The 27,066-nt window shown below is 38.2% G+C and overlaps 1 protein-coding gene across 15 annotated transcripts in view; it reads right to left on the bottom strand.

Moving 5' to 3' along the window:
- Positions 1–27,066, bottom strand: part of LOC128700135 (Ca[2+]-channel protein alpha[[1]] subunit D) — a gene marked incomplete at its 5' end in the record, with an annotated part of 794,286 nt that overhangs the window by 101,078 nt on the left and 666,142 nt on the right. For all 15 annotated transcript variants that reach the window (XM_070100780.1, XM_070100771.1, XM_070100781.1 and 12 more), the window contains 1 exon segment: positions 17,972–18,069. In XM_070100780.1, the coding sequence (XP_069956881.1) occupies positions 17,972–18,069 (98 nt within the window).

The raw sequence follows: 27,066 nt of genomic DNA, 5'->3' as shown, positions 1-27,066 counted from the left end.
ATGAAGTAAAGGGTGTGATAAAAGAGAAAAAGGTAGCTTACGAGAGGTTTTTACAAAGCAGAAGTATTATAAGAAGAGCAGAGTATATGGAGAGTAAAAGAAAGGTGAAGAGAGTGGTGAGAGAGTGCAAAAGGAGAGCAGATGAAAGAGTGGGAGAGGCACTGTCAAGAAATTTTAATGAAAATAAGAAATAATTTTGGAGTGAGTTAAACAAGTTAAGAAAGCCTAGGGAAAGTATGGAATTGTCAGTTAAAAACACAGTAGGGGAGTTAGTAGATGGGGAGAGGGAGGTACTAGGTAGATGGCGAGAATATTTTGAGGAACTTTTAAATGTTGAGGAAGAAAGGGAGGCAGTAATTTCATGCACTGGCCAGGGAGGTATACCATCTTTTAGGAGTGAAGAAGAGCAGAATGTAAGTGTGGTGGAGGTACGTGAGGCATTACGTAGAATGAAAGAGGGTAAAGCAGCTGGAACTGATGGGATCATGACAGAAATGTTAAAGCAGGGGGGGATATAATGTTGGAGTGGTTGGTAGTTTTGTTTAATAAATGTATGAAAGAGGGGAAGGTACCTAGGGATTGGCAGAGAGCATGTATAGTCCCTTTATATAAAGAGAAAGGGGACAAAAGAGATTGTAAAAATTATAGAGAAATAAGTTTACTGAGTATACCAGGAAAAGTATACGGTAGGGTTATAATTGAAAGAATTAGAGGTAAGACAGAATGTAGGATTGCGGATGAGCAGGGAGGCTTCAGAGTGGGTAGGGGATGTGTAGATCAAGTGTTTACATTGAAGCATATATGTGAACAGTATTTAGATAAAGGTAGAGAAGTTTTTATTGCATTTATGGATTTAGAAATGGCATATGATAGTGGATAGAGGAGCAATGTGGCAGATGTTGCAAGTACAGTGGACCCCCGCATAACGATCACCTCCGAATGCGACCAATTATGTAAGTGTATTTATGTAAGTGCGTTTGTACGTGTATGTTTAGGGGTCTGAAATGGACTAATCTACTTCACAATATTCCTTATGGGAACAAATTCGGTCAGTACTGGCACCTGAACATACTTCTGGAGTGAAAAAATATTGTTAACCAGGGGTCCACTGTATATGGAATAGGTGTTAAGTTACTAAATGCTGTAAAGAGCTTTTATGAGGATAGTGAGGTTCAGGTTAGGGTGTGTAGAAGAGAGGGAGAATACTTCCCAGTAAAAGTAGGTCTTAGACAGGGATGTGTAATGTCACCATGGTTGTTTAATATATTTATAGATGGGGTTGTAAAAGAAGTAAATGCTAGGGTGTTCGGGAGAGGGGTGGGATTAAATTATGGGGAATCAAATTCAAAATGGGAATTGACAAAGTTACTTTTTGCTGATGATACTGTGCTTATGGGAGATTCTAAAGAAAAATTGCAAAGGTTAGTGGATGAGTTTGAGAATGTGTGTAAAGGTATTAAGTTGAAAGTGAACATAGAAAAGAGTAAGGTGATGAGAGTATAAAATGATTTAGATAAAGAAAAATTGGATATCAAATTGGGGAGGAGGAGTATGGAAGAAGTGAATGTTTTCAGATACTTGGGAGTTGACGTGTTGGCGGATGGATTTATGAAGGATGAGGTTAATCATAGAATTGATGAGGGAAAAAAGGTGAGTGGTGCATTGAGGTATATGTGGAGTCAAAAAACGTTATCTATGGAGGCAAAGAAGGGAATGTATGAAAGTAGAGTAGTACCAACACTCTTATATGGATGTGAAGCTTGGGTGGTAAATGCAGCAGCGAGGAGACGGTTGGAGGCAGTGGAGATGTCCTGTCTAAGGGCAATGTGTGGTGTAAATATTATGCAGAAAATTCGGAGTGTGGAAATTAGGAGAAGGTGTGGAGTTAATAAAAGCATTAGTCAGAGGGCAGAAGAGGGGTTGTTGAGGTGGTTTGGTCATTTAGAGAGAATGGATCAAAGTAGAATGACATGGAAAGCATATAAATCTATAGGGGAAAGAAGGAGGGGTAGGGGTCGTCCTCGAAAGGGTTGGAAAGAGGGGGTAAAGGAGGTTTTGTGGGCGAGGGGCTTGGACTTCCAGCAAGCGTGCATGAGCGTGTTAGATAGGAGTGAATGGAGACGAATGATACTTGGGACCTGACGATCTGTTGGAGTGTGAGCAGGGTAATATTTAGTGAAGGGATTCAGGGAAACCGGTTATTTTCATATAGTTGGACTTGAGTCCTGGAAATGGTAAGTACAATGCCTGCACTTTAAAGGAGGGGTTTGGAATATTGGCAGTTTGGAGGGATATGTTGTGTATCTTTATACGTATATGCTTCTAAACTGTTGTATTCTGAGCACCTCTGCAAAAGCAGTGATAATGTGTGTGGTGAAAGTGTTGAATGATGATGAAATTATTTTCTTTTTGGGGATTTTCTTTCTTTTTTGGGTCACCCTGCCTCGGTGGGAGACGGCCGACTTGTTGAAAAAAAAATATATATATATATATATATATATATATATATATATATATATATATATATATATATATTATATATATATATATATATATATATATATATATACATACACACACAGTATATATATATATATATATATCCTAGGTAGTAGGTTGGTAGACAGCAACCGCGCAGGGAGGTACTACCGTTCTGCCAAGTGAGTGTGAAACAAAAGCCTGTAATTGTTTTACATGATGGTAGGATTGCTGGTGTCTTTTGTCTGTCTCATAAACATGCAAGATTTCAGGTACGTTTTGCTACTTCTACTTACACTTAGGTCACACTACACATACATGTACAAGCATATATATATACACACCCCTCTGGGTTTTCTGCTTTTTTCTTTCTAGTTCTTGTTCTTGTTTATTTCCTCTTATCTCCATGGGGAAGTGGAACAGAATTCTTCCTCCATAAGCCATGCGTGTTGTAAGAGGCGACTAAAATGCTAGGAGGAAGGGGCTAGTAACCCCTTCTCCTGTATATATTACTAAATGTAAAAGGAGAAACTTTCGTTTTTCCTTTTGGGCTACTCCGCCTCGTTGGGATACAGCCGGTGTGTTGAAAGAAAGAAAAATATATATATAAATATATATATACACACACACTATATACTATAATCCACTTCTCACATTCAACCCTCAGTCTAACCCACTTGATTCTTGAATTTGAACACCTAGACTCCTTCTCCTCCTTCAAGAGTCAATCACTTTTAGATTACTGCTGAAAGAATAGTTAAACCAACGCTCTTATATGGGTGTGAAGCATGGGTGGTGAATAATGCAACAAGGAGAAGGCTGGAGGCAGTGGAGATGTCATGTCTGAGAGCAATGTGTGGTGTGAATATAATGCAGAAAATTTGTAGTTTGGAAATTAGGAGGAGGTGCGGGATTACCAAAACTATTATCCAGAGGGTTGAGGAGGGGTTGTTGAGGTGGTTTGGACATGTGGAGAGGATGGAACAAAACAGAATGACTTAGAGAGTGTATAAATCTGTAGTGGAGGGAAGGCGGGGTAGGGGTCAGCCTAGGAAAGGTTTTGTGTGTGAGGGGCTTGGACTTCCAGTAAGCATATGTGAATGTATTTGATAAGAGTGAATGGAGACAAGTGGTTTTAAATATTTGACATGCTATTGGAGTGTAAGCACAGTAACATATTATGAAGGGATTCAGGGAAACCAGCAAGCCGGACTTGAGTCCTGGAGATGGGAAGTACAGTGGTCCCTCATTTATCGTTGTTAATCTGTTCCTGGAAGTGCAACGATTATCGAAATAGACGATTTTCGAATCAATTTTCCCCATAAGAAATAATGTAAATACAATTAATCCATTCCTGACACCCAGAAGTATTAAAACAAAAAATTTTTTTACATGAAATATAGATGTAGTACATAAACAATACAATGGGACATGATGAATGAAACATTAACAGCATAACACTTACCTTTATTGGCGATTCTTCTTAGTGTATGGAAGACTGGAGGAGGAGAGAAACTGGATTAGTTATTGTTTGGAAGGGCAATCCCCTTCCATCAACACCTTTTCTGGGGTTACTTCTCTTCTCTGTTTCTTAATGCCACTAGAACCAGCTTGAGAGTCACTGGAGTCCTGTTTGGCAAAAAAAGTGTCCAGAGAGCTCTGTTTCTGGCGTCTCTTTAAAACTTCCTTAAAATGGGCCAAGACTCTGTCACTGTACAAGTTGCTGATATGGCTTGCAACATCCTTCTCAGGGTGATGTTTCTCCATAAATCTTTCCATTCTACCCCACATTTCAAAAATCTCCTTAATTTCTGAAGAAGGCACCTTCTTCCATCTCTCTTCCTCCTCCTCTGCAGCAAGATTCTGAGCTGTGATCTGTTGCTGTTCCTGCTGAAGCTCTTGCAGCTGCTTAGTGGTTAGCTCTTCGTTGTGGTCCTCCACCAACTCTTCCACATCCTCCAAACTCACATCCAACCCCATGGAACTCCCCAATGCCACAACAGAGTTCACAACTGACATAAGCTCATCAGGGTCAGCCACAAGCCCTTCAAAATCCTTCTTGTGAACACAATCTGGCCACAATTTTCTCCAAGCAGAGCTCAAAGTCCTGGTAGTCACTCCCTTCCAAGCCTTACCTATAAGGCTTATGCAATGGAGGATACTGAAGTGTTCTTTCCAAAACTCTCGTAGGGTCAAGTGAGTGTCTGAGGTCACATTAAAGCACCTTTGAAACATTGCTTTCGTGTAGAGTTTTTTAAAGTTTGAAATGACCTGCTGGTCCATGGGCTGGAGGAGAGGAGTGATATTCAGGGCAAGAACTTTACTGTGATGAACCCAAACTCCTGCAGAATTAAGTTATCCAAGTTTGGAGGATGAACAGATGCATTGTCCATTACTAGGAGCCACTTGAGATCCAATTTCTTTTCCAGGAGGTAATTCTTCACACTAGGGCCAAACACTTCATTGAACCACTCGACGAAAATTTCCCTTGTGACCCATGCCTTATTATTAGATCTCCAAAACACACACAATTTACTCTTCATAACATTGTTTTTTTTTAACAGTCTGGGATTTTCAGAATGGTACACTAGTAACGGCTTCACTTTGAAATCCCCACTAGCATTAGCACAGAACATGAGCGTCAGCCTGTCTTTCATAGGCTTGTGTCCTGGCAGTCCCTTTTCCTCCTGAGTAATGTAGGTCCTATTTGGCATTTTCTTCCAAAAGAGACCTGTTTTGTCACAATTGAACACTTGTTCAGGTTTCAGTTTTTCAGCCTCTATGTACTCCTTGAATTCACTTATGAATTTTGTAGCTGCAATTTTGTCTGAACTGGCAGCCTCACCATGCTTTATCACACTTTGTATGCCACTACAGTTCTTAAATCTCTCAAACCAACCTTTGCTGGCCTTAAATTCACAAATATCAGTACTCGTTGCAGGCAATTTCTTTACCAGATCGTCACGCAACTGCCTAGCCTTTTCACAAATAATCGACATCATAAGACTATCTCTGCTAATTGTTTCTCGTTTATCCACACCAATAATAACCTCTCAACCTCTTCGAGTACTGATCTCATTTTTGTCAGCATATTTACCCCCTTTGCAACAACAGCTTCCTTGATTTCCTTTTTCTTGGTCATGATGGAAGATATGGTTGCACGGGATTTGTTATACATCCTGACCAGTTCGGCCACACGTACGCCACTTTCATATTGTTCAATGATGTTTTTCTTAAATTCAATCATATTTCTCACCTTCTTTACCAAAGGCTTGACACTAGGAGCTTTCTTTGGAGCCTTGGTAGCTTATTTAGCACTTGCAAGCACTAAAATGAATGAAATATTATGAAATATTTCGTATGAACACGTGAGGGGACCATCGCTCACTGGTGCACACTGGCTGGTAAGGGAGGCCGAGGGGGCTCAGAGCCGTGAGTACGCGTCCAGGATGAATGGCGATTAGCGAGTCAACCGACCATTTGCGAGCCAATGTTTGGACTAAAATAACATGATGATTTCCGAAAAGGACGACTATCGAGCCCAACTATTATCGAAGGACCACTGTACAGTGTCTGCACTCTGAAGGAGAGATGTTAGTATTGCAGTTACATAACTGTAGAGTAAGCACGCCTCTTGCAAGACAGTGATAGAGTGAATGATGATGAAAGTTTTTCTTGTTTTGGCCACCCTGCCTTGGTGGGAATTGGCCAATGTGTTTATAAATAAAATAAATAAATTTTCATATTTGTTAGTAAATAACAGTGATTGATTCTCAATTACATAGACACATAAGGTGCTAATTAAGGTGTTAATTCAGGTGTTAAAGTGGCATATTTTCTTTGTTTTATTTTTATATTAAGGAATTCCTTTACATTTAGCTTTAAAATAATTAAGGTGCTAATTCAGGTGCTAAAGTATTTTATTTTCATTGTTTTACATTTATATTCAGTAGCTCCTTTTTTTTAGCTTTAAAATACAGTGGACCCTGGGTTATTGGCAGTAATCCGTTCCATAAGGTCGGCCGAAAACTGAAATGGCCGAAAACCGAAATATTATTTCCCATAAAAATTAATGTAAATCCAATTAATCCATTTCAGACACCCACAAATATTAACAAAAAATACATCTTCTTAAAGATTAACTATAGTTTTACATACACAAAACAATGAGAACTAAATAAAATGACTAATGAAATGGATAAATGAACATTTAAATCACTTTGTTTGGAGACAGGACAAAATGCTTAAATATGATGCTATTATCAACTCCATGGCTTATTCGTCTATCACAATTCATCTGACATAATAAACAATATTAATTACATAGAAACATGATATATACTCTAGAATGAATAACATATGTCATTACGTATGTGAGGACTGGTGGTGGTGGTGTTGTTGGGTTTATAAGGGCCACTGACAGTATAAGCCATACGTATAGTTGTGGTGGTGGCGGCTCTGCTACCACCACTATTCACACTGAAACAATGTACATAATTTATAAACAAGAAATATTTACACTTTATAAATAAATAAGATGCTGGCACTGGTTTAGGGTGGTGGAAGATAGGCATGGCGGTGTATATTGTCAGTGGCCCTATATACCTCCAACAACGATGGAGGAGTCAATTTCGTGTCATCCTCTTTCTATCGCTTAATCACTTAACTTACTTTCTACACTGTTAATGCTACACTTTATCGCTGGCTGGCTCTATAGCCTTTACTGACTCCTGCTGCTTTAGTATCGTACATATCGTAGAATCACTGAATCACTGAAGGCGGCACATTCTCCCCTCTCTCTTCCTTCTTCACTTTTGTACTTTGCAACAGCCAGGTTGCACTGAACGTCTCAAAAGTACTTTCACATGCTAACACCAGAGTCGCCATCGCTTCTAGCACTTCAATAAAGGATCTAACTAAGACAAAATCCAAGCACCACGAACCAGTCAATGCAGGAGTTTACACTATACCCTGTGGAGGCTGCGACAAGATTTACGTAGGTGAAACAGCAAGAAACCTCGACACCCGCCTCAATGAACACATTTACTCATGTAGGAACGATAACTTGAACAACGCCTGTGTACAACACCGAAATTCCACCAATCATCTCATGAAATTCAGAGACGCCCAATTAGTGATCAAAGAAACTAATTTCCGCAGACGCAAGTGCCTCGAATCAGCACTGATTGTTGTTTCAAATACAATTAAACAAAACAATGGCAGCTTCACCATCTCCGAAGTCTTAGCAAGAATCCTCCTGAAAACAGTAAACCCTGCCATCACATAGTCTCTCCTGTTATACTACACAAAGCACATTACAGAGAGTGAACACTGAAACAAGCTGCCTCTTTCCAGTCTATATTTGTCCAACCTAGTTTTATGTTACCCAAGTAACAGCTTTTATATCCTTTTACTCATGTACGAATTAATTGCTCTACCATATTGTATTACTTTTGTCACTACCACTACTACTACTACCACTACCACTAGTGAACATCGAAATGGTACCTCACTAGTATTGCACCTCACTCTGAGCCTTTATATACCCTCTGTGTCCATGTATTGTTTGTAATGGCTTGATAAAGCTCCTGGAGAGCGAAACGTTGCCACATTAAATGTCACATTAGTTGCACTTGTGTCCTTTTACTTTACGTAATTATCTTAGTCCATATATGTATTCATATTTGTTAGTGGTTAACAGCAAATGTTTTTTGCTTTTTGATAATTGCAACAGCTTATTTCTCTACATGCCCCTTATGAATGCAATTATCGGTCCCGATATCAACCTCTTATTGAACGGCACAAATAAGCCTAACAGTAATTGCTATTACTACACTGCTAGTCAGGCTAAAACTCTACTCAGTGCCAGCAAGAACATTACAGTTTTCAACTATAATGTTAGATCACTGAGTAAATACTATGATGACCTACTTGCATTACTGAAGTCTCTCAATGCTACTATAACTTTCATTATTCTTACTGAAACCTGCTCAAACAAGATTTGACAGACATTTACCATACCTGGTTACACAGCCATACATAACTGCAGGCCTGACCAATCAAGAGGAGGCACTGCCATCTATTACTCTGATGAACTGGAATGTATGAAATCAACTTGCACAAGCGACAAAAACAGTGAATATATAATAGCTAAATTCACATAAAAAAATGAAAAAACTTAAGAAACCCATAATAGTCGGAGCAGTCTACAGACTACCACATTCAAATGCATACACTTTTAACAGTAACCTTAGAAACATGATAAATGAGTCAGAATTGAATAAACACCACCTGATACTTACAGGAGACTTCAACATAAACCTCATCCAAGCAACTGACCCTCCAGTAACTGATTTCACAAACACTATGAACAACTGCTTGTTGCTACCCTCTATAACTAAGCCAACAAGAATCTCTAAGACAAGTGCCTCATTACTTAACTATATCTGGACCAACACGATGTCCCCACTACAAACAGGTATAATCGCAGACAACACTACAGACCACTACCCCACCTTTCTCATAACCAACTTCTGTAAATTGCCTCAAGAAACAAGAAAGATCTTGTTTTGCCTGCATGATGAGACATCTGTGAATAATTTAATATTAGCACTAGGTGACAATGATTGACAGCAATAATATTGACAAAGAAGTCAAAACTTTTTTTTATAAAACCCTAAACCTCTATAACACACACTGATCAAAACGAAGCAGATCACAGACAAGAGACTAAACAGCCCATGGCTAACAAATAGTATCCTCAAATCTATTGATAAAAAGCACCAACTTGAAAAACAGTTCCAATTAAGAATGATTACTAAAGAACTGGCTAAACAATACACATCAATACTCACAAAACTAATACGAAAATCAAAGCAAATGTATTACAAAAATAGATTTATTGAAATAAAAGGTGATATGAAAAGTACCTGGCAAACCCTCTACAAAATTTTGGGCTACAGGAAACAGAAATAAACTTAACTAAACGAGATGAACCTCACATACAGCCTATAGACATGGCCAACAAATTTAATGTCTTCTTCTCTACTGTAGGATCAAAGCTAGCAAGTAAAATTCCTAGCTCAAATACCCAGCCAAAAGACTACCTCACTGGCAACTACCCAAATACTCTATATCTAGCTCCAACTAATTCTACTGAAGTCTCACTCATCATTAAATCATTGAAAAACAAAGCAGATCTGGATAACTTGCCACCATTCATATATAAAAAAGCTGCACATGTACTGTCACCCATTATTGCAACAATGTTTAACAAATCTGTAGTATCCTCAACCTTCCCATCTATACTCAAGACAGCAAGGGTTACCCTGATCCTCAAAGGAGGTGATCCAACTGACTTGAACAACTATAGACCCATATCAAACTTGCTCTTACTTTCCAAAATATTTGAAAAAATAATACACAAATGACTTTACTCCTACCTTATATCCAACAACATACTTAAGCCCTGCCACTTTGGGGTTAGACCAAAAAAAAAGTACGAATGATGCTACTATACAAATGCTTGAACTAATATATACAGCTCTCGACAAAAATGAATATCCTCTGGGGCTTTTCATTGACCTATGAAAAAGCATTTGATACAATTGACCACAATCTCCTACACCTAAAACTAAATCATTATGGCATCAGAGGACATTCCTTTGATTACCTAAAATCTTATCATAACGACAGACACCAATATGTATATGCAAATGGAGTCAACTCCGCTATCCAGCCTGTAGCTGTAGGAGTACCCCATGGCAGTGTCCTAGGCCCACTTATCTTTCTCATCTACATCAATGATCTCCCCAATGCAACCCAACTCCTTAAACCAGTTCTGTTCATAGATGACACTACTTATGTCTACTCCCATTCGAACCTAGCTGTACTTAGAAACACTGTAAACATCGAACTGCTAAAAAATATATACTTGGATGATGACCAACAAACTCATCCTCAACATAGACAAAACATACTTCATGCTGTTTGGCAACAGAGCCTTAAATCTCAAACTTAATATATTAATAAATGATTCCCCTATGTCTAGATACACTGAGGGTAAATTTCTAGGTCTTCTCCTTGACTGTAATCTTAAATTTCATTCCCACATCCAACACATATCCAAGAAAATTTCCAAATCAGTGGGCATCCATTCCAAGATACAATACTATGTACCACAAATGACACTCCTTATCCTATACCACTCTTTAATATATCCTTATCTCACCTATGCTATTTGTGTCTGGGGATCAAGCAGAGCCAACCACCTTAAACCTTTAATAACCCAACAAAAACCTGCTGTGCAGATGATTATCAGCTCCTGTGCTAGACAGCACACCCCACCACTTTTCAAAAGCCTGAACTTGTTAAATATACAAGACATACACTCAAATTATTGTGCCTACTACGTATACAGAACATCAAATTCCACTATAAACCCTCCACTTAAACAACTTCTTGACAGTTACAACAGAATGCATAGTCACAATACAAGGCATAAGGCACTCTTCAACATTCCTTGTGTCAGTCTCACACTATGCAAAAACGCTATGCACATAAAGGGGCCGAAGATCTGGAACTCGTTACTGGAACTGGCAAAGGATCCCCTGACTATTTATAAATTTAGGACTTTGATAAAAACACATCCTATCTCTCAATACTAACCAATTCAACCAAAAAACTAATGCTAATTAGTTATATTATGTGACCTGCAGACTTAAACTTCTGCCAGTCCATGAAATATTACTGCTTGAACCATTATTTGTAATATTGCTTTTATTATGTGCAACTTCAAGATTATTATAAAAACCTCCACATTGACTACCTCACATTAATACTAAGATAAAGTAAAATTGTAATACAGTTAACCACTACTATCTTGTCTAGTTTTAAGTAGTAACTATGTACTATTATCTGTCTAGCTTTAAGTAGTTAATATGTATCAGGATTAGTCTGCCCAAAATGCCCTGGCATGATAGTGGCTTTCTTTGTACTTAGCAAACCAAACCTGTAATAACACACTGTAACCTTTACAAAGAAATAAACCTTTATCTTATCTTTTTAAAAGGAAAACAGATTTAGGCATAGAAAAAATCCAATGAGTATATTTTGAATAAAGTCCCATGAAATTAAGTGGAACAGATGTGAAGTTGGGGCTAGGGAAGGAGGGTGGGAGGAGAGACTTTGAGAGATGTGTATTAACAATAATAATATCTCCATGGGGAAGTGGAACAGAATTCTTCCTCCGTAAGCCATGCGTGTTGTAAGAGGCGACTAAAATGCCGGGAGCAAGGGGCTAGTAACCCCTTCTCCAGTATAGATTACTAAATTTAAAAAGAGAAACTTTTATTTTTCTTTTTGGGCCACCCTGCCTCGGTGGGATATGGCCGGTTTGTTGAGGAAAAAAAAAAAATCTTTATTTACTACAAATACAAGTACAAGGTTTACCTGGAGTTTACCTGGAGAAGGTTTCGGGGGTCAACACCCCCGCGGCTTGGTCTGAGACCAGGCCTCATGTTGGATCAGGGTCTGATCAACCAGGCTGTTACTGCTGGCCGCACGCAAGCTGACGTACGAACCACAGCCCTAGCTGACATCAATGACATACTACTATATAGAAAGCCCCTTGATATGCTGAACATTTTGGGCTAATTAGGTCAGTTTTGTCCCAGGATGCAACCCACACCAGTCGACTAACACCCAGGTACCCATTTTATTGATGGGGAACATAGACAACAGGTGTAAAGAAACACGTCCAATGTTTCTACCCTGGCTGGGAATTGAAGCGAGAGCTTTAGCCACCAGGGCCCCTTATGCATGAGCTCATAATGCATGAGTTTCAATCCAGACAGACATGCTGGTTCATGGTAATGGATTAAAAGCAAGGATTATAAATGAATTTTGGAATTAATTTTTCCTAAATTGTTTCTGCACCCAATTCATTTCTTCTTAGTACAGTGGAGCCTCTACTTGCGAGTTTAATCCGTTCCGTGACCTTGCTCGCAACTGGATTTCTTCGTTTGCAGAGTCAATTTTAATAATTTAAATTAACTGAAATGCAATTAATCCATTCCAGTGGAATTCTGTACTTCAATAATTTTCCTAATATCATCTATATGGCTATCACAATTCATCTAATATAACATAATAAACAATATAAACAATATAGAAACCTGATATATACTCTACAATGAATAAAATAGTATTTCATTCATGTAGTGGTATCGTCGGCGGACGAGAGTTTGTCTGGAGACCGGACAAAATACTTCTTGAATAATTTCACTAATATCATCCCTACGGCTCGGCTTATTTATCTATCACAATTCATCTAATATAACATAATAAACAATATGAATAACACACAAACCTGATATATACTCTAGAATGAATAAAATATGTCATTATGTAACAGGTGGAGGCGGCCACAGCCACTCCCTCTTTGTTGTGGTAAACACTGCCTGCCATCTAGTGATGGCCTTTTGGAACTGTGTACTATTATTATTATTATATAGATTAGATTTAGATTTTGCCACCGAAGTGGCTAGTTTATTGTGCACCCCATATCCATCCTGTGGACAGTAGCGCGAGAGCATATGGATACACAAAAGGCCTAGGAACTAGGCCCCAAAGGGTTAACAGGAATACATATGGATTTATATCTACATATCTATTTTTATTATTATTTTTTTTTATTATCACACTGGCCGATTCCCACCAAGGCAGGGTGGCCCGAAAAAGAAAAACTTTCCCCATCATTCACTCCATCACTGTCTTGCCAGAAGGGTGCTTTACACTACAGTTTTTAAACTGCAACATTAACACCCCTCCTTCACAAGCAAATTTAGGAAATTTGCTTAGTATATCTGGTATCTTATTTTCATTAATAAGATATCTTGACATGTCACATAGGTTATTATACTGTCTGTCTCTGTATTCCTCAATAAGTGGACAATTAAGCACATAGTGTTCAAGAGAGTGACCATATGCCTGATCACGTAATTTACATTTAGTTTGATCATCATCTGTGTGTCTCCCAAACTGCCAGAAGTACTTGTAACCAAGCCTAAGCCTGGCCACTACAACATCAGTCAGTCTGTTCACATTGCACGTTGCTCCATAAACATACTTATCTACGTTCATGTTATCATAGTGGGTTATAGATCTACTCAGGCTTCTAACTGCATTCCTATAACAATCATTTTCATTATTTACTTCTCTCCTAATATTATTCCTAATGATAGACACAGTTATACCAAAGTTATATTCTACATTCTCCTTCTGGGTACTCTTCTTGGCTAACATATCAACTTTATCATGAAGGAGTAATCCAATGTGTGATGGGATCCATAGCAATTGTACATTAATTCCTTTGTCCCTAATTTTTGAGTATCTATACCTGGCTTCCCCAATGAGCATGTTGTTGGAGTCATTATATGAGTCAAGAGCCTTCAATGATGACATAGAATCAGTAATGATGTTTGAGTCAAGCTCAGTGTCATAGGTTAGCTTTAGCGCCATTAGGATTGCAAACAATTCAGTTTGCAGTGTAGACGCCCAGTTGTTAATTCTTATGCCTAACTCAACAAATTTATTATCGTTCTTAACTAGGGAGGTGGCAACAAGAGCAGATGCAGCCCTGCCAGAAGACTCCTGTTTAGATCCATCAGTGTATATAACTTGTGATAACTTATTACTACCGGCTAGGTGAGAAATTTCTTCTTGAGCAGTTGCTCTAACAAGAGATTTAAGGAAGGATTACTAGCAATGAGCTTCTTGGGAGGGACTTGTAGGTATGTGATATTAAATGAACACATCTTCCATGGAGGGGTGAAATGCTCTTGTTGCCTACAGTGATACTGTTCATGTAGGTTATAAAACTTAATGCAATTGCACGTTTTCACAATCCATTCAGATCTGTGTGTATTTACCTCTAGACACTTGGTAAGATTCACTGTGACAGTGTCTGGTTCATTTCTCAACATTCTAATACCGAGAACAGTGTTAATTTCAATAATCCTATCACTGATACTAGAAATACCAAGCTCCTTCCTCATGTTAAGAACTTTTGTAGATCTGGGACAGCCAAGAATAATCCTGAGAGCTTCATTTTGCATTAACTCCAAGGGTCGGAGAGAACTTTCTCTAGCTAATATCAACATGGGAGCAGCATAATCAATTAAGGACCTAACATAGGCTATGTACATCATTCTCACGATTCTCACATTAGCACCATAGTTGAGATTGTAGCCAGCAACAGCTTTGAGATGCTCTCCTAAATGCTCTACCTGCCTCACCTAAACATATAGCTATAAGCTATGCTGATGATATCATGATCCATACAACAGGGCATAAGAAGATGAATACCATTATTATTATATAGTACATTATTATTATTATTTTTTTTTTTTTAACAAGTCGGTCGTCTCCCACCGAGGCAGGGTGACCCAAAAAAGAAAGAAAATCCCCAAAAAGAAAATACTTTCATCATCATTCAACACTTTCACCACACTCACACATTATCACTGCTTTTGCAGAGATGCTCAGAATACAACAGTTTAGAAGCATATACGTATAAAGATACACAACATATCCCTCCAAACTGCCAATATCCCAAACCCCTCCTTTAAAGTGCAGGCATTGTACTTCCCATTTCCAGGACTCAAGTCCAACTATATGAAAATAACCGGTTTCCCTGAATCCCTTCACTAAATATTACCCTGCTCACACTCCAACAGATTGTCAGGTCCCAAGTATCATTCGTCTCCATTCACTCCTATCTAACACGCTCATGCACGCTTGCTGGAAGTCCAAGCCCCTCGCCCACAAAACCTCCTATTATTATATATGTATTATTATTACATGTATTATATTATATTATTCCTAGGAAGTAGGTTGGTAAACAGCAACCGCCCTGGGAGGGGTACTACCGTCCTGCCAAGTGAGTGTACAACGAAAACCTGTAATTGTTTTACATGATGGTAGGATTGCTGGTGTCTTTTGTCTGTCTCATAAGCATGCAAGATTTCAGGTATGTCTTGTTACTTCTACTTGCACTTAGGTCACACTACACATACATGTACATACAAGCATATATATACACACCCCTCTAGGTATTCTTCTATTTTCTTTCTAGTTCTTGTTCTTGTTTATTTCCTCTTATCTCCATGGGGAAGTGGAACAGAATTCTTCCTCCGTAAGCCATGCGTGTTGTAAGAGGCGACTAAAATGCTGGGAGCAAGGGGCTAGTAACCCCTTCTCCCGTATAAATTACTAAATTTAAGAGAAACTTTCGTTTTTCTGTTTGGGCCACCCTGCCTTGGTGCGATACGGCCGGTGTGTTGAAAGAAAGAAATTATATTATTATTATTATTATACGTATTATTATTATTATTCTTATACATATTATTATTATTATTATTATTATTATTATTACAAAATAAATAATCTGTAATTTTTATTCACACAAAAAATAGAAGATTTACTGTTATGTAGACTACTGCCTTATTGCAATAATTGTATAAATAATGTCAACCCATTCAAGACTACATATTGGAATGGGCAGTGACATCATTTGTTTACTCTTGAATAGCCAAAGAATGGAACACTTCTCCTACTTTGAGCTCAATTTCAAAGTACTTATCATTGTGAAAGCAATCAAAATCATATCTATTTCTGTAATATATCTTCCATTCTATCAAACGAGACCAAAAAAACGAGAATACAACCATAAAAACCATACGAAAATACCTCTAAGGGGTGGCTAATTGCTGAGAAGTGAACTCCATTATTTATCCTCCGATTTCTTTCATTTTTGGTGTATGTTAAGAAGCATCTTTCCATCATACATTGCCCAAGTTTCAATAAGATAGTCCAACAAACAAATGAGATCCAATTCCCTAGATCAAGAGCAAGAGCCCCTCACCAGCATCAAGGAACCTCCCTGGAGGTCCACTCACTTATGGGAAGTTCGCTTGTGTAAGGAAGCAAAAAAATCGACCCATCGACTGATTGTATTTGGAAAAACTCGCACGTGGATGCGCTCGCAAGTAGAGGTTCCACTGTTTAAGGTCATCTGGTGTTTATGTGATATGTTCATAAGTTTTTGGTAAAAATTAGGTCAAGAATTGTGGAACTTTTTCCCAATGCTGACTGTGTTATCTGTACAGGAATTATAAATGAATGTGTCATTTTAATTTTTTAAACTAAAATCATTCCTTTTTGTCATATAATAGTAAGATAAATGTGTGACAAACTAATATTTTTTGGTAAACCATCAAGTAACATGAAATTTTCAATGCTGCAGAATATATCCCTGTTTCAAGTGTTATACTGGGTTCACTTCATGGTCCATCAGCTTGGTACACCTCTATAATAATAATTATATAATATCTTTATTTCTACAAGTACATGTACGGTGGAACCTCGGTTTTTGTCATCAATTCATTCCAGAAAGTCTGACAAAAACTGAAGCAATATTTCCCATAAGACATAACATAAATCCAATTAATCTGTTCCAGACACCCAAAAGTATTAACAAAAAATACATTTTATAGAGAATAACTAGTTTTACATACAGAAAACAATGAGAAATAAATATAAAGGAATAATGAAATGGATAAATGAACATTTAACATCACTTTTACCTTTACTGATGACTCTTGTTGGCGTATGGAAGACAACGAGGAGGGAAGATGGAGGAGAGGTTATCTCTACCACCATCACTACCAGCTTCTACCACAATCACTACCACCCTCTACCACCATCAGAGCCACTACCATCTTCTACTACCATCACTACCACCCTCTACCACAATCACTACCACCCTCTACCAACATCACAACCACTACCACCTTCTACCACCATCACTACCACCCTCTACCACCATCACTACCACCTTCTACTGACGAGAAACAAAGCCAGACTGACTCAGAAAGCGTGGGATGCTTTGTGTAGGCGCAGGCGAATGCGTTCAGTATGGCAGACCACCATCAACTTGACGAAAACAGAGGTGATAAATGAAAACTAGGACAATATTTTGACAAAAAAGTAATTGAAAACTGAATTCGAAGAAAACCAAGGTTCCACCGTACAAGGTATACAGGCCTAGCTGACATCAGTGACATACTACTAAATAGAAAGCCCCTTGTTATGCAGAGCATTTCAGGCAATTTTGTCCTGGGATGTGACCCATGCCAGTTGACTAACACCCAGGTGCCCATTTTACTGATGGGTGAACAGGGACACCAGTTGTCTCATGGAAATGTGTCCTGATGTTTTCCAGCCCTACCAGGGATCAATCCCCAGACTTCAGTGTGTGAGCTGAGTGTGCTAGCAATCGAGCTACGGAACACCTACTGTGTAAAGCAAAGGACAACTGTACTTGCAAATAAAATACAGAAGAATGTATTATGATTATTCATGGATTACCAAAAACTCTATATTTACCTAGTAATAAAACTCTCAAGAAACTAATGATTCACCATACACTAACCTTTCCAGAGGGGTAGGAGGTCGATGTCCTGTGTGATTAAGTGCAGTTTTCTCATTTGAGTGTGCAGGAGAGTAGGAGAGAGAGTTTGTGGGAGATATCTGGGGAGATAAACAACATATTAGCATTGCACAGTAAGTACAGCATCACTGTATTTGTGCAACTAGCCAACAGCACCCCCATGGAACATTTCCTCTATCATTTTACTGGAGGAATTTATGTGGCAGTTATGCAACAATTTACATTTCAAGAAACATTATTTAAAATAAATGGGAGATTACACATACATGGTGGCCATAAAAACTCATCACCCTTGTAGCAACTTGATATAGTACTGTATTTAGTTAGAACAGTTAGAACACCCCCCCCCCCACTACATATGATGCTCTTTGTTGCAGTGAACATCATACAACTCCTCACACCATATTTTTTTGGTGGATTAACCAATGAATGCTACCAATCTTAAATTTTACAACACAAGTTTTAATCTTCACTGAAGGTGTCTGTTACTGCCCTCTATTGTAAGAATTATGAGTGATGAAACAAATGTAATTTTAGCTGACTTGGTGCTTTTCAATATATTAGTTTATAGTTTTATTATATAATTAATTTGTCATTCAATATACCATTATTGCATATTTTTAAATAAAAAGCTATTTTAAAATTAATGGTGTTACTAAGCACACTCAATACTGCTGTGGTTAAGACATAAATGTATTTTTATTCACTTAAAAATACTAGAAAATTTATTGGATTACACTATCAGCATAATATTAAATGTAATATATTTGTCAACATTTCACTATAATAAACAATACTTATTGGTGGCAATTTCCAAACTGGAAATGGAGCTAATGCATCAGAATTGTGTAATTGTTATACATACCTATGCTGCACTGATTCCATTTTCAGTCTAGCAATAGCTAGATATAAACATTATATGATATACAGTATTCTAAACTGAGATGAACATTTCAAGTTAATCTTTTATTTTTTTTTAAATAGCAGTGATTATTTGCCACCAAGGTAGGGTGAGCCAAAGAAGGAAATACATTCACCATCATTCATTCAATACATTAGCTGTCTTGTTTGAGTGCACAAATATCACAGTTCAAATGACTCTCTGAAAAGGAACTTCCATACCCATCTTTCAGAGTGCAGCCACTCTAGTTCCCACTTAGTATTTTCATAAAAAAAAAAAAAAAAATAAAAAAAAATATAAAAGATAATTTTCACATATTTTTGCATGAACAAAGAATTTACACATATTTTAGACTAGAATAAATATTTGAGTATGCCTTACTGTAATGGACGATAGAGGTTAAGAAATACTCAATAATGTGAAAATGAGATTAATAAATGCTCTGTTAATGAGGCCTATTCTTTAACTAATATAATTTTGAAGAATAAAAAGTTACAATACCATTGTTGTAACAATGGTATTGTAACTTTTCATAATACAACTCGCCAAAAACCCACACTTAAGAGAAGAACTTTTTGACAACACTACAGTCCATCCTGGCCCATGTGACACTGGTACAGAAAGGACCGAAACATTGTTATAAGGTTCCTCTCCTAAGTGAAGGTTCTTGGTGAGTTGTATTATAATTTTATTAATTAAATCATTGTAAGTTTCAGAAGCAGTAGTGGGAATAAATGTTTTTAAGAGTGGTAGCAATTTAGGTGTAATCCATACAGCTGCTTGACAGTGTTGCACACTAGGCCATCAACACCTGTAGGGTATTTGTATAATGCTTAATGTTTGTTTCAACAGGATGAACCACTCCCCATTTTGCTATTAGAGTATGGGTAAACAGAAAAACCTGATACTGAACAATAATATTGTACTACAGTCGTCCTCTACAATGGATGACAAAACTTTGTGGCCACCCAATATAATACGTTGTTTTAAAATAGGGTAAATGAGTAGTTATGGAATAAGCGCATAGTAGTAATATCCAAGTTTGTTTCTATATTCAACATTAGTAATGTACATGCCTTTAAATTAATGACTCAGTATTTTAAAGTATACAATATAATCGAAAAATACTAGACATAAGACAGAACATTAGCAATAATAATACTAATAATAATAATAATAATAATAATAATAATAAGGGTATATAAAATACAGATCAAATATGTAATGGACTTTGATTCCCATGTATTGCAAGTTTTTTGCAAGTTATTTGTTTTTTTATATTAATGACAGGGGTACAGGTGTTATGATTTGGACACTGGGAGGTTTTAGACAATCGATTTCCTGAAAAAAAACATGGGACCTGCACTCTTGAGATTCAACATGAATTTGTGTCATGAAGCTTACATCACCATTCACCATTGTAATCACAGGTTGTCCACACGATTTGTTTAGGTACGATTGTATAAAATATTGCAATTTCTATGCAATCTTTTTCTTTATATCATTTGACATTGTGAATATTGTCAGAGATTTCTGACAGTGCAACTTAAATGAAAGGCAAAGGTATCTGTGTGTTTATATTGTGCAAATTTTGAAATGCGGTGTTTTTATCAAGAAGAAACATATAGACAGAAGGGATAGCTCAGACAGCTGTCTGAATTATCCCTTCTGTTGTCTGATTGGTTATACTGATCTTTTATTTGTTTATAATAATTTAACAACGATGGGAATATCAATATAGAAATGAGGGAACCATGGGAAATATTTAGGAACTACAGTATATTAAATACATCAGGATTATCCCAACCATGTGTCTGGGCTAGCACTATCAGTAGGATGAAACTGCCCATTAATTTAAAATTTCTACCACAAAACATTCTATTATAGTGAAGAATGATAAATTTTGTAGATAAATTAGCTAAGATATGTGCACTTGTAACATGGTATATTGATACTGGCTGTTTGTTTTTTTAAATAATGCTTTTTACATGTGTGTGTGTGTGTGTGTGTGTGTGTGTGTGTGTGTGTGTGTGTGTGTGTGTGTGTGTGTGTGTGTGTGTGTGTGTGTGTGTGCGCGTGTGCACGTGTGCGTGTGTGTGTGCGCATGCGTGTGTGTGTGCACGTGTGTGTGCACGTGTGTGTGCGTGTGTGTGTGCATGCGTGTGCATGAGTGTGTGTGTGCGTACTCGCCTAATTATGGTTGCAGGGGTCAAGACTCAACTCCTGGCCCCGCCTCTTCACTGAGTGCTATTAGGTCCTCTCTCTCCCTGCTCCATGAGCTTTATCATACCTTATCTTAAAGCTATGTATGGTTCCTGCCTCCATACATAGTGTGTGTGTGTGTGTGCATGTGTGTGTACACTCACATAGTTGAGGTTGCAGGGGTCGAGTCCTAGCTCCTGGCCCCGCCTCTTCACTGGTCGCTACATGCGTGTGTGTGCTTGTGCACATGTGAGTGTGCACATATGTGCATGTGTGCACATGCAATACAGTTGCAAAGAGGCTATCTTAACAATACAAAATAAGCCACAGGCAAAGTGTAAATACTAGCTCAAGGCCTTTCACACTGTGTGCTGCATCTGGAGCTATGCAATGTTGCAAGACTTGCAACAGATAAGATGATGTAAAAAATCTCTCAGGGGTAAGGGAAGATATCCGATGTGTGCTCTTCCTGCAAAAGAAGAACCTTGCATTGGACATGCTACCTTAACTCTCATAATTTTTCCCTCAACCTATCTTCTGCAAGTCTTGCAACATTGCATAATTCCTGACAGAACACAAAGTGTGAAAGGCTTTGAGCCAGTGTTTCTCAACCCCTGTGGCTTTTTTGCATAGCTTTCTGGCCATATTCCACCAAGATCACCAACCTTAATGGAAGATGGCCAAACACTTTCACCATCATTTACTCTACCACTGTCTTACCAGAGGTGCACAGATTCTACAGTTCAGATGCTTCTCCAGACTGCAAATATCCCCACCCTCTTTCAGAGTGTAGGAACTGTACTTCCCACCTCCAGGACTCAAGTCCAGTTACCTGGTTTTCCTGAACCCCTTCAGAAAATGTTACCTTTCTCACACTCCAACAGCTTGTCAGAAATTGAACTGGGGCAAGACAGAATGCCAAATCACAACCCTAATGACCTGGTCATGAAGACTGCAGCTTTAATAAAGCCATGGAGATTGTATTAAGGAATTCTCAGAGGAGTTCTGTACATAAAATGGGTAGGCTTCCTAGCAGTGGCTCATAACTTTGACTCAACTGTCAGTTTTTGGAGAATACCTCCTATTAACACAACCAGAACCAGAGTCTAGCCTGGCTCACATACATTGGCTATGAGCCTTAAAATCATAATCAATGATTGTAAGACTCCTTATAAGAGGAGTGCAGGGAACTGAACTGGGGCAAGTTGGGATACCAGGCCACTGCTCTAGTGATCTGGATATGAAGGTTACAATAGGGAATTCTTAAACCACCCATTTATGTACATCAAGTTTAGCAGTGGCTCCTAACTGTGCCCAAACTGAAAATTTGTACAGATAACATCTCCTGCCTATGTAACCAGCACCAGAGACAAGCTTTTGTCCCAAATACTGTAGTATGTATAAAGAATTAAAGTGGGCAAACCAGAATGTCAAGCCACCACTCTAGTGACTTGACCATGAAGGCTACAAAAAAGAATTTTCAAACCAGCAATTTACTTAAGCTGGGGACATTAGCAGTTACCATCATCACCAAATTTTTAGAGAAACTTCCCACTAATACAGCCAGAGCCAGAGTACTGTAGGGCCCCGCTTTACGGCATTTTGCTTCAAGGCATTCCGCTAATATGGACATTTCAAATTATGATCAAAACTCTCTGTACGGCACCCCCCATCTTACTTTCTAATACAGTTTCCATGCCCCACCTGGTTTGTTTACATTCTCCGTGAGCACGACTCTCCATTATGTCTGGAAACTTTCCAAAATTTCAAGTGTTTTAAAGTTATTTCATATTTTATATATACTCTGATAATTATACTTATGTGTACTTGTACCTAAATAAATTTACACACTGTGCTGGCATGCAGGTACACATTAAAATCATCAAGAGTGTCTTATTAATAAGTCTTGAAGATGCCATATTAATAATGATAATAATAATAAAACAATAATAATCACAATGAGGTGCATTAAATGTTGTATATTACAATAATACGTATAGACATTTGATTAATCCATCTATGACAGTTTTTTAAAAATTATATAATAAACAAGCTATGTAACATATAAACATGATAAATACACCCCACAGTAGAATAAATTAACATAAATATGAGATGTTTTTCCACTTGTATTGTTGGAGTGTCGGAAAGAAAAAAAATTTCTCTAGTTCAACACCAAAGAAAATGTGTACACAATAGTATTACTGGGGGTAACTGTGGAAAATTCTAGGTAGTAGGTTGGTAGACAGCAACCGCCCAGGGAGGTACTACCGTCCTGCCAAGTGAGTAAAATGAAAGCCTGTAATCGTTTTACATGATGGTAGGATTGCTGGTGTCCTTTTTTCTGTCTCATAAACATGCAAGATTTCAGGTACAGGTCTCCCTCAACATTCACGTTTTCAGCTTTCGCGGGCTTCACACATTTGCGAATTCCCAACCACCAAATTCCCAGCTGCCAAATCATATTCAAGTTTCCCGCCACCTGCGAGTCCCTACTACCCTCTCACTGACCCCCGCAACTGGCAGCCAGCCCTCCCACCACTCAGTGTGGTGAGTGTTTTGTTTGTTCATTATTTGCTATTAAACTACAGTATAAATAATGTAAACCCATTCATGACTGCATATTGGAATGGCTATTCGGACAGGTATTAGATGGTGACATCATGTGTTTACTCTTGAACACAGCAAAGAATCAAACATTTCTGCTACTGCTAATAATAACAATAATAATAATAATAAATACGATATAATTGAAGAAGGAAGTTGTACAAAAATACGAGGGAGTGGTTGACACATCGTCAGTGTGGCTTTGTTTATGCTGGAGTGAGCATTAGTCTCCCTGCTCTTCCAAACATTTCACAATAATTCATTGTTTGGTGCTTGTAGATTGAGTGCGACTGGAGTGGTAGAGGCAGTGGTTGAGGCAGCGATTGAGGCAGCTGTTGAGGCAGCTGTTGAGGCAGCGATTGAGGCAGTGGTTGAGGCAGTGGGTAAGGCAGCTGTTGAGGCAGCTGTTGAGGCAGTGGTTGAGGCAGCGATTGAGGCAGTGGGTGAGGCAGCTGTTGAGGCAGCGATTGAGGCAGTGGGTGAGACAGCTGTTGAGGCAGCAATTGAGGCAGTGGTTGAGGCAGCTGTTGAGGCAGCGATTGAGGCAGTGGGTGAGGCAGCGATTGAGGCAGTGGTTGAGGCAGCTGTTGAGGCAGCGACTGAGGCAGTGGTTGAGGCAGCTGTTGAGGCAGCGATTGAGGCAGTGGGTGAGGCAGCTATTGAGGCAGTGGGTGAGGCAGCTGTTGAGGAAGCGATTGAGGCAGTGGTTGAGGCAGCTGTTGAGACAGCAATTTAGGCAGTGGTTGAGGCAGCTGTTGAGGCAGCGATTGAGGCAGTGGGTGAGGCAGCTGTTGAGGCAGTGATTGAGGCAGTGGGTGAGGCAGCTGTTGAGGCAGCGATTGAGGCAGTGATTGAGGCAGTGGTATTTAATAACATACATGTTATTAATAATAATAATACATGTTATTAATAATATGTACTATTATTATTTATAACATATATGTTATTAAATACCACTGCCTCAACTGCTGAATTATTGTGAAATGTTTGGAAGAGCAGGGAGACTAATGCTCACTCCAGCATAAACAAAGCCACACTGACGATGTGTCAACCACTCCCTCGTATTTTTGTACAATTTCCTTCTTCAATTATATTGTATTATTATTATTATTATTATTATTATTATTACTATTGTTATTATTAGCAGTAGCAGAAATGTTTGATTCTTTGCTGTGTTCAAGAGTAAACACATGATGTCACCGTCTAATACCTGTCCAAATAGCCATTCCAATATGCAGTCATGAATGGGTTTACATTATTTATACTGTGGTTTAATAGCAAATAATGAAAAAACAAAACACTCACCACACTGAGTGGTGGGAGGGCTGGCTGCCAGTTGCGGGGGTCGGTGGGAGGGTAGTAGGGACTCGCAGTGGTTGAGGAAGTGGTGGAGGCATTGGTGGAGGCAGTGGTGGAATCTGTGGTATTTAATAACATACATGTTATTAAAGCATAACATGTATATATTTAGTACAATTTACGACGTTTTCATGTATTTTATGATTGTTCATGGTTCAACAAGTTAAGGAAGCAGTATTGTATTATATTTCCCTACAATATATTGGGGCACCAAACATTCACGGTTTTTCAACATTCGCGAGGCTCTTGATCCCCTAACCCTTGCGAATGTTGAGGGAGACCTGTACGTCTTGCTACTTCTACTTACACTTAGGTCACACTACACATACATGTACAAGCATATATATACACACCCCTTTGGGTTTTCTTCTATTTTCTTTCTAGTTCTTGTTCTTGTTTATTTCCTCTTACCTCCATGGGGAAGTGGAACAGAATTCTTCCTCCGTAAGCCATGCGTGTTGTAAGCGGCGACTAAAATGCCAGGAGCAAGGGGCTAGTAACCCTTCTCCTGTATATATTACTAAATGTAAAAGGAAAAACTTTTGTTTTTCCTTTTGGGCCACCCCACCTCTGTGGGATACGGCCGGTGTGTTGAAAGAAAGAAAGAAACTGTGGAAAATTATTCCTTTCGTATGCCTTCACTCAGAACATCATTCCTTCTAAAAATGGTGTGTTATATGACAATGAGAGGGTTGCTCTTTATTTATTCTACTTTACCAATGTGGAGACAACTTGTACACAATGTAAGGTGTATTATGGTATAAGATTCACAGACATGGGCATGAACGTCTATCAACCAAAACCAGACACGTTTGTTTGTTTGTTTACATACTCTGTGGCTCTGTCCTCTCTTTTTCTCGTTCTCTCTTTATTCATTTTTATATCATTTACTTACTTTTCACCCTACATTAAGACTACAAATATTTTAAGGTAAGCAATGAGTGTACTGTATATGTATTTTATCACTTTAGGGTGCTTTAAATGTCGAAGTATATTACATGTGGGTGGGTGGGTTGGCCAGGAGGGCTACTATACCTCCCACACCTGACTTCTTAAAATACTACTCACCTCTCACCCTACATTAAAACTACAAATATTTTGTGGTAAGTAATGAGTGTACTGTCTGTGTATTTTACTTTTTACTGTTTTTCTAATGCCTAGTTCTATTGCTAACTTAATACAACTCGAACTCACGACGGGCTCTCTGACCAGTAAGAATACCTAAATAATATATATTAGAGCTGATTTCCTCTATTCTGTTTATTACAATATACAGTACACTACTGTATAAACATTCAAAATTATACTAAAAATGTTATAAATGTTGCAAAGGTGACATTAAAACAATATCAAAGATGGCTGACACAAACCCACTGCCATTATAGTATGCTCCTTGCTTAGCAACGAATTCATTTACAGATGTGGTCTTATGAATGGAACTCTCTCATTAAGTAAGGAGAGGCTGGATATGTTAGTGTAAACTTGTTATCTTGCATTTACATGCATTTATAAGTGGAAAAATATAGGCGTTCTACTTTCCGACAATAGCCTGGAGCCTAACCTGCCATATAAGTGGGGCCCTACTGTATACATGTACAGCTCTTTGTTCCAAATGCCTTAATACAAGGTGGCAAATCATGATAAACAATGGTAACTTTTCAGAGGAGTGCAGGGAACTGGTTTCCCTGAATCCCTTCATAAATGCTACCATCTTCACTTCAACTATACTTAACCCTTTCAGGGTCCAGAGGCCAAATTTCAAAGTGCGCACCAGTGTCCAAGAATTTTCAAAAAATAATTTTGTTATTTTTTCTTATGAAATGGTAGAGAACCTTTTCTTGAAGGTAATAAAACAAAAAGTACGAAATTTGATGGAAAACTGATGAAATTATGCTCACGCGAATTTTGATATGTCAGCGACATTTACGCATCGGCAATTTTGCCGACTTTTGACTCCCATTTACCTTATTCCAGACGATCAAATTCTTAGCTATTTCACTAGTATTAC

The sequence above is a fragment of the Cherax quadricarinatus genome, chromosome 74 (assembly GCF_038502225.1).
Source record: "Cherax quadricarinatus isolate ZL_2023a chromosome 74, ASM3850222v1, whole genome shotgun sequence".
Classification (NCBI taxonomy): Eukaryota; Metazoa; Arthropoda; class Malacostraca; order Decapoda; family Parastacidae; genus Cherax; species Cherax quadricarinatus.
This window is presented reverse-complemented; position numbering and strand designations above follow the sequence as displayed.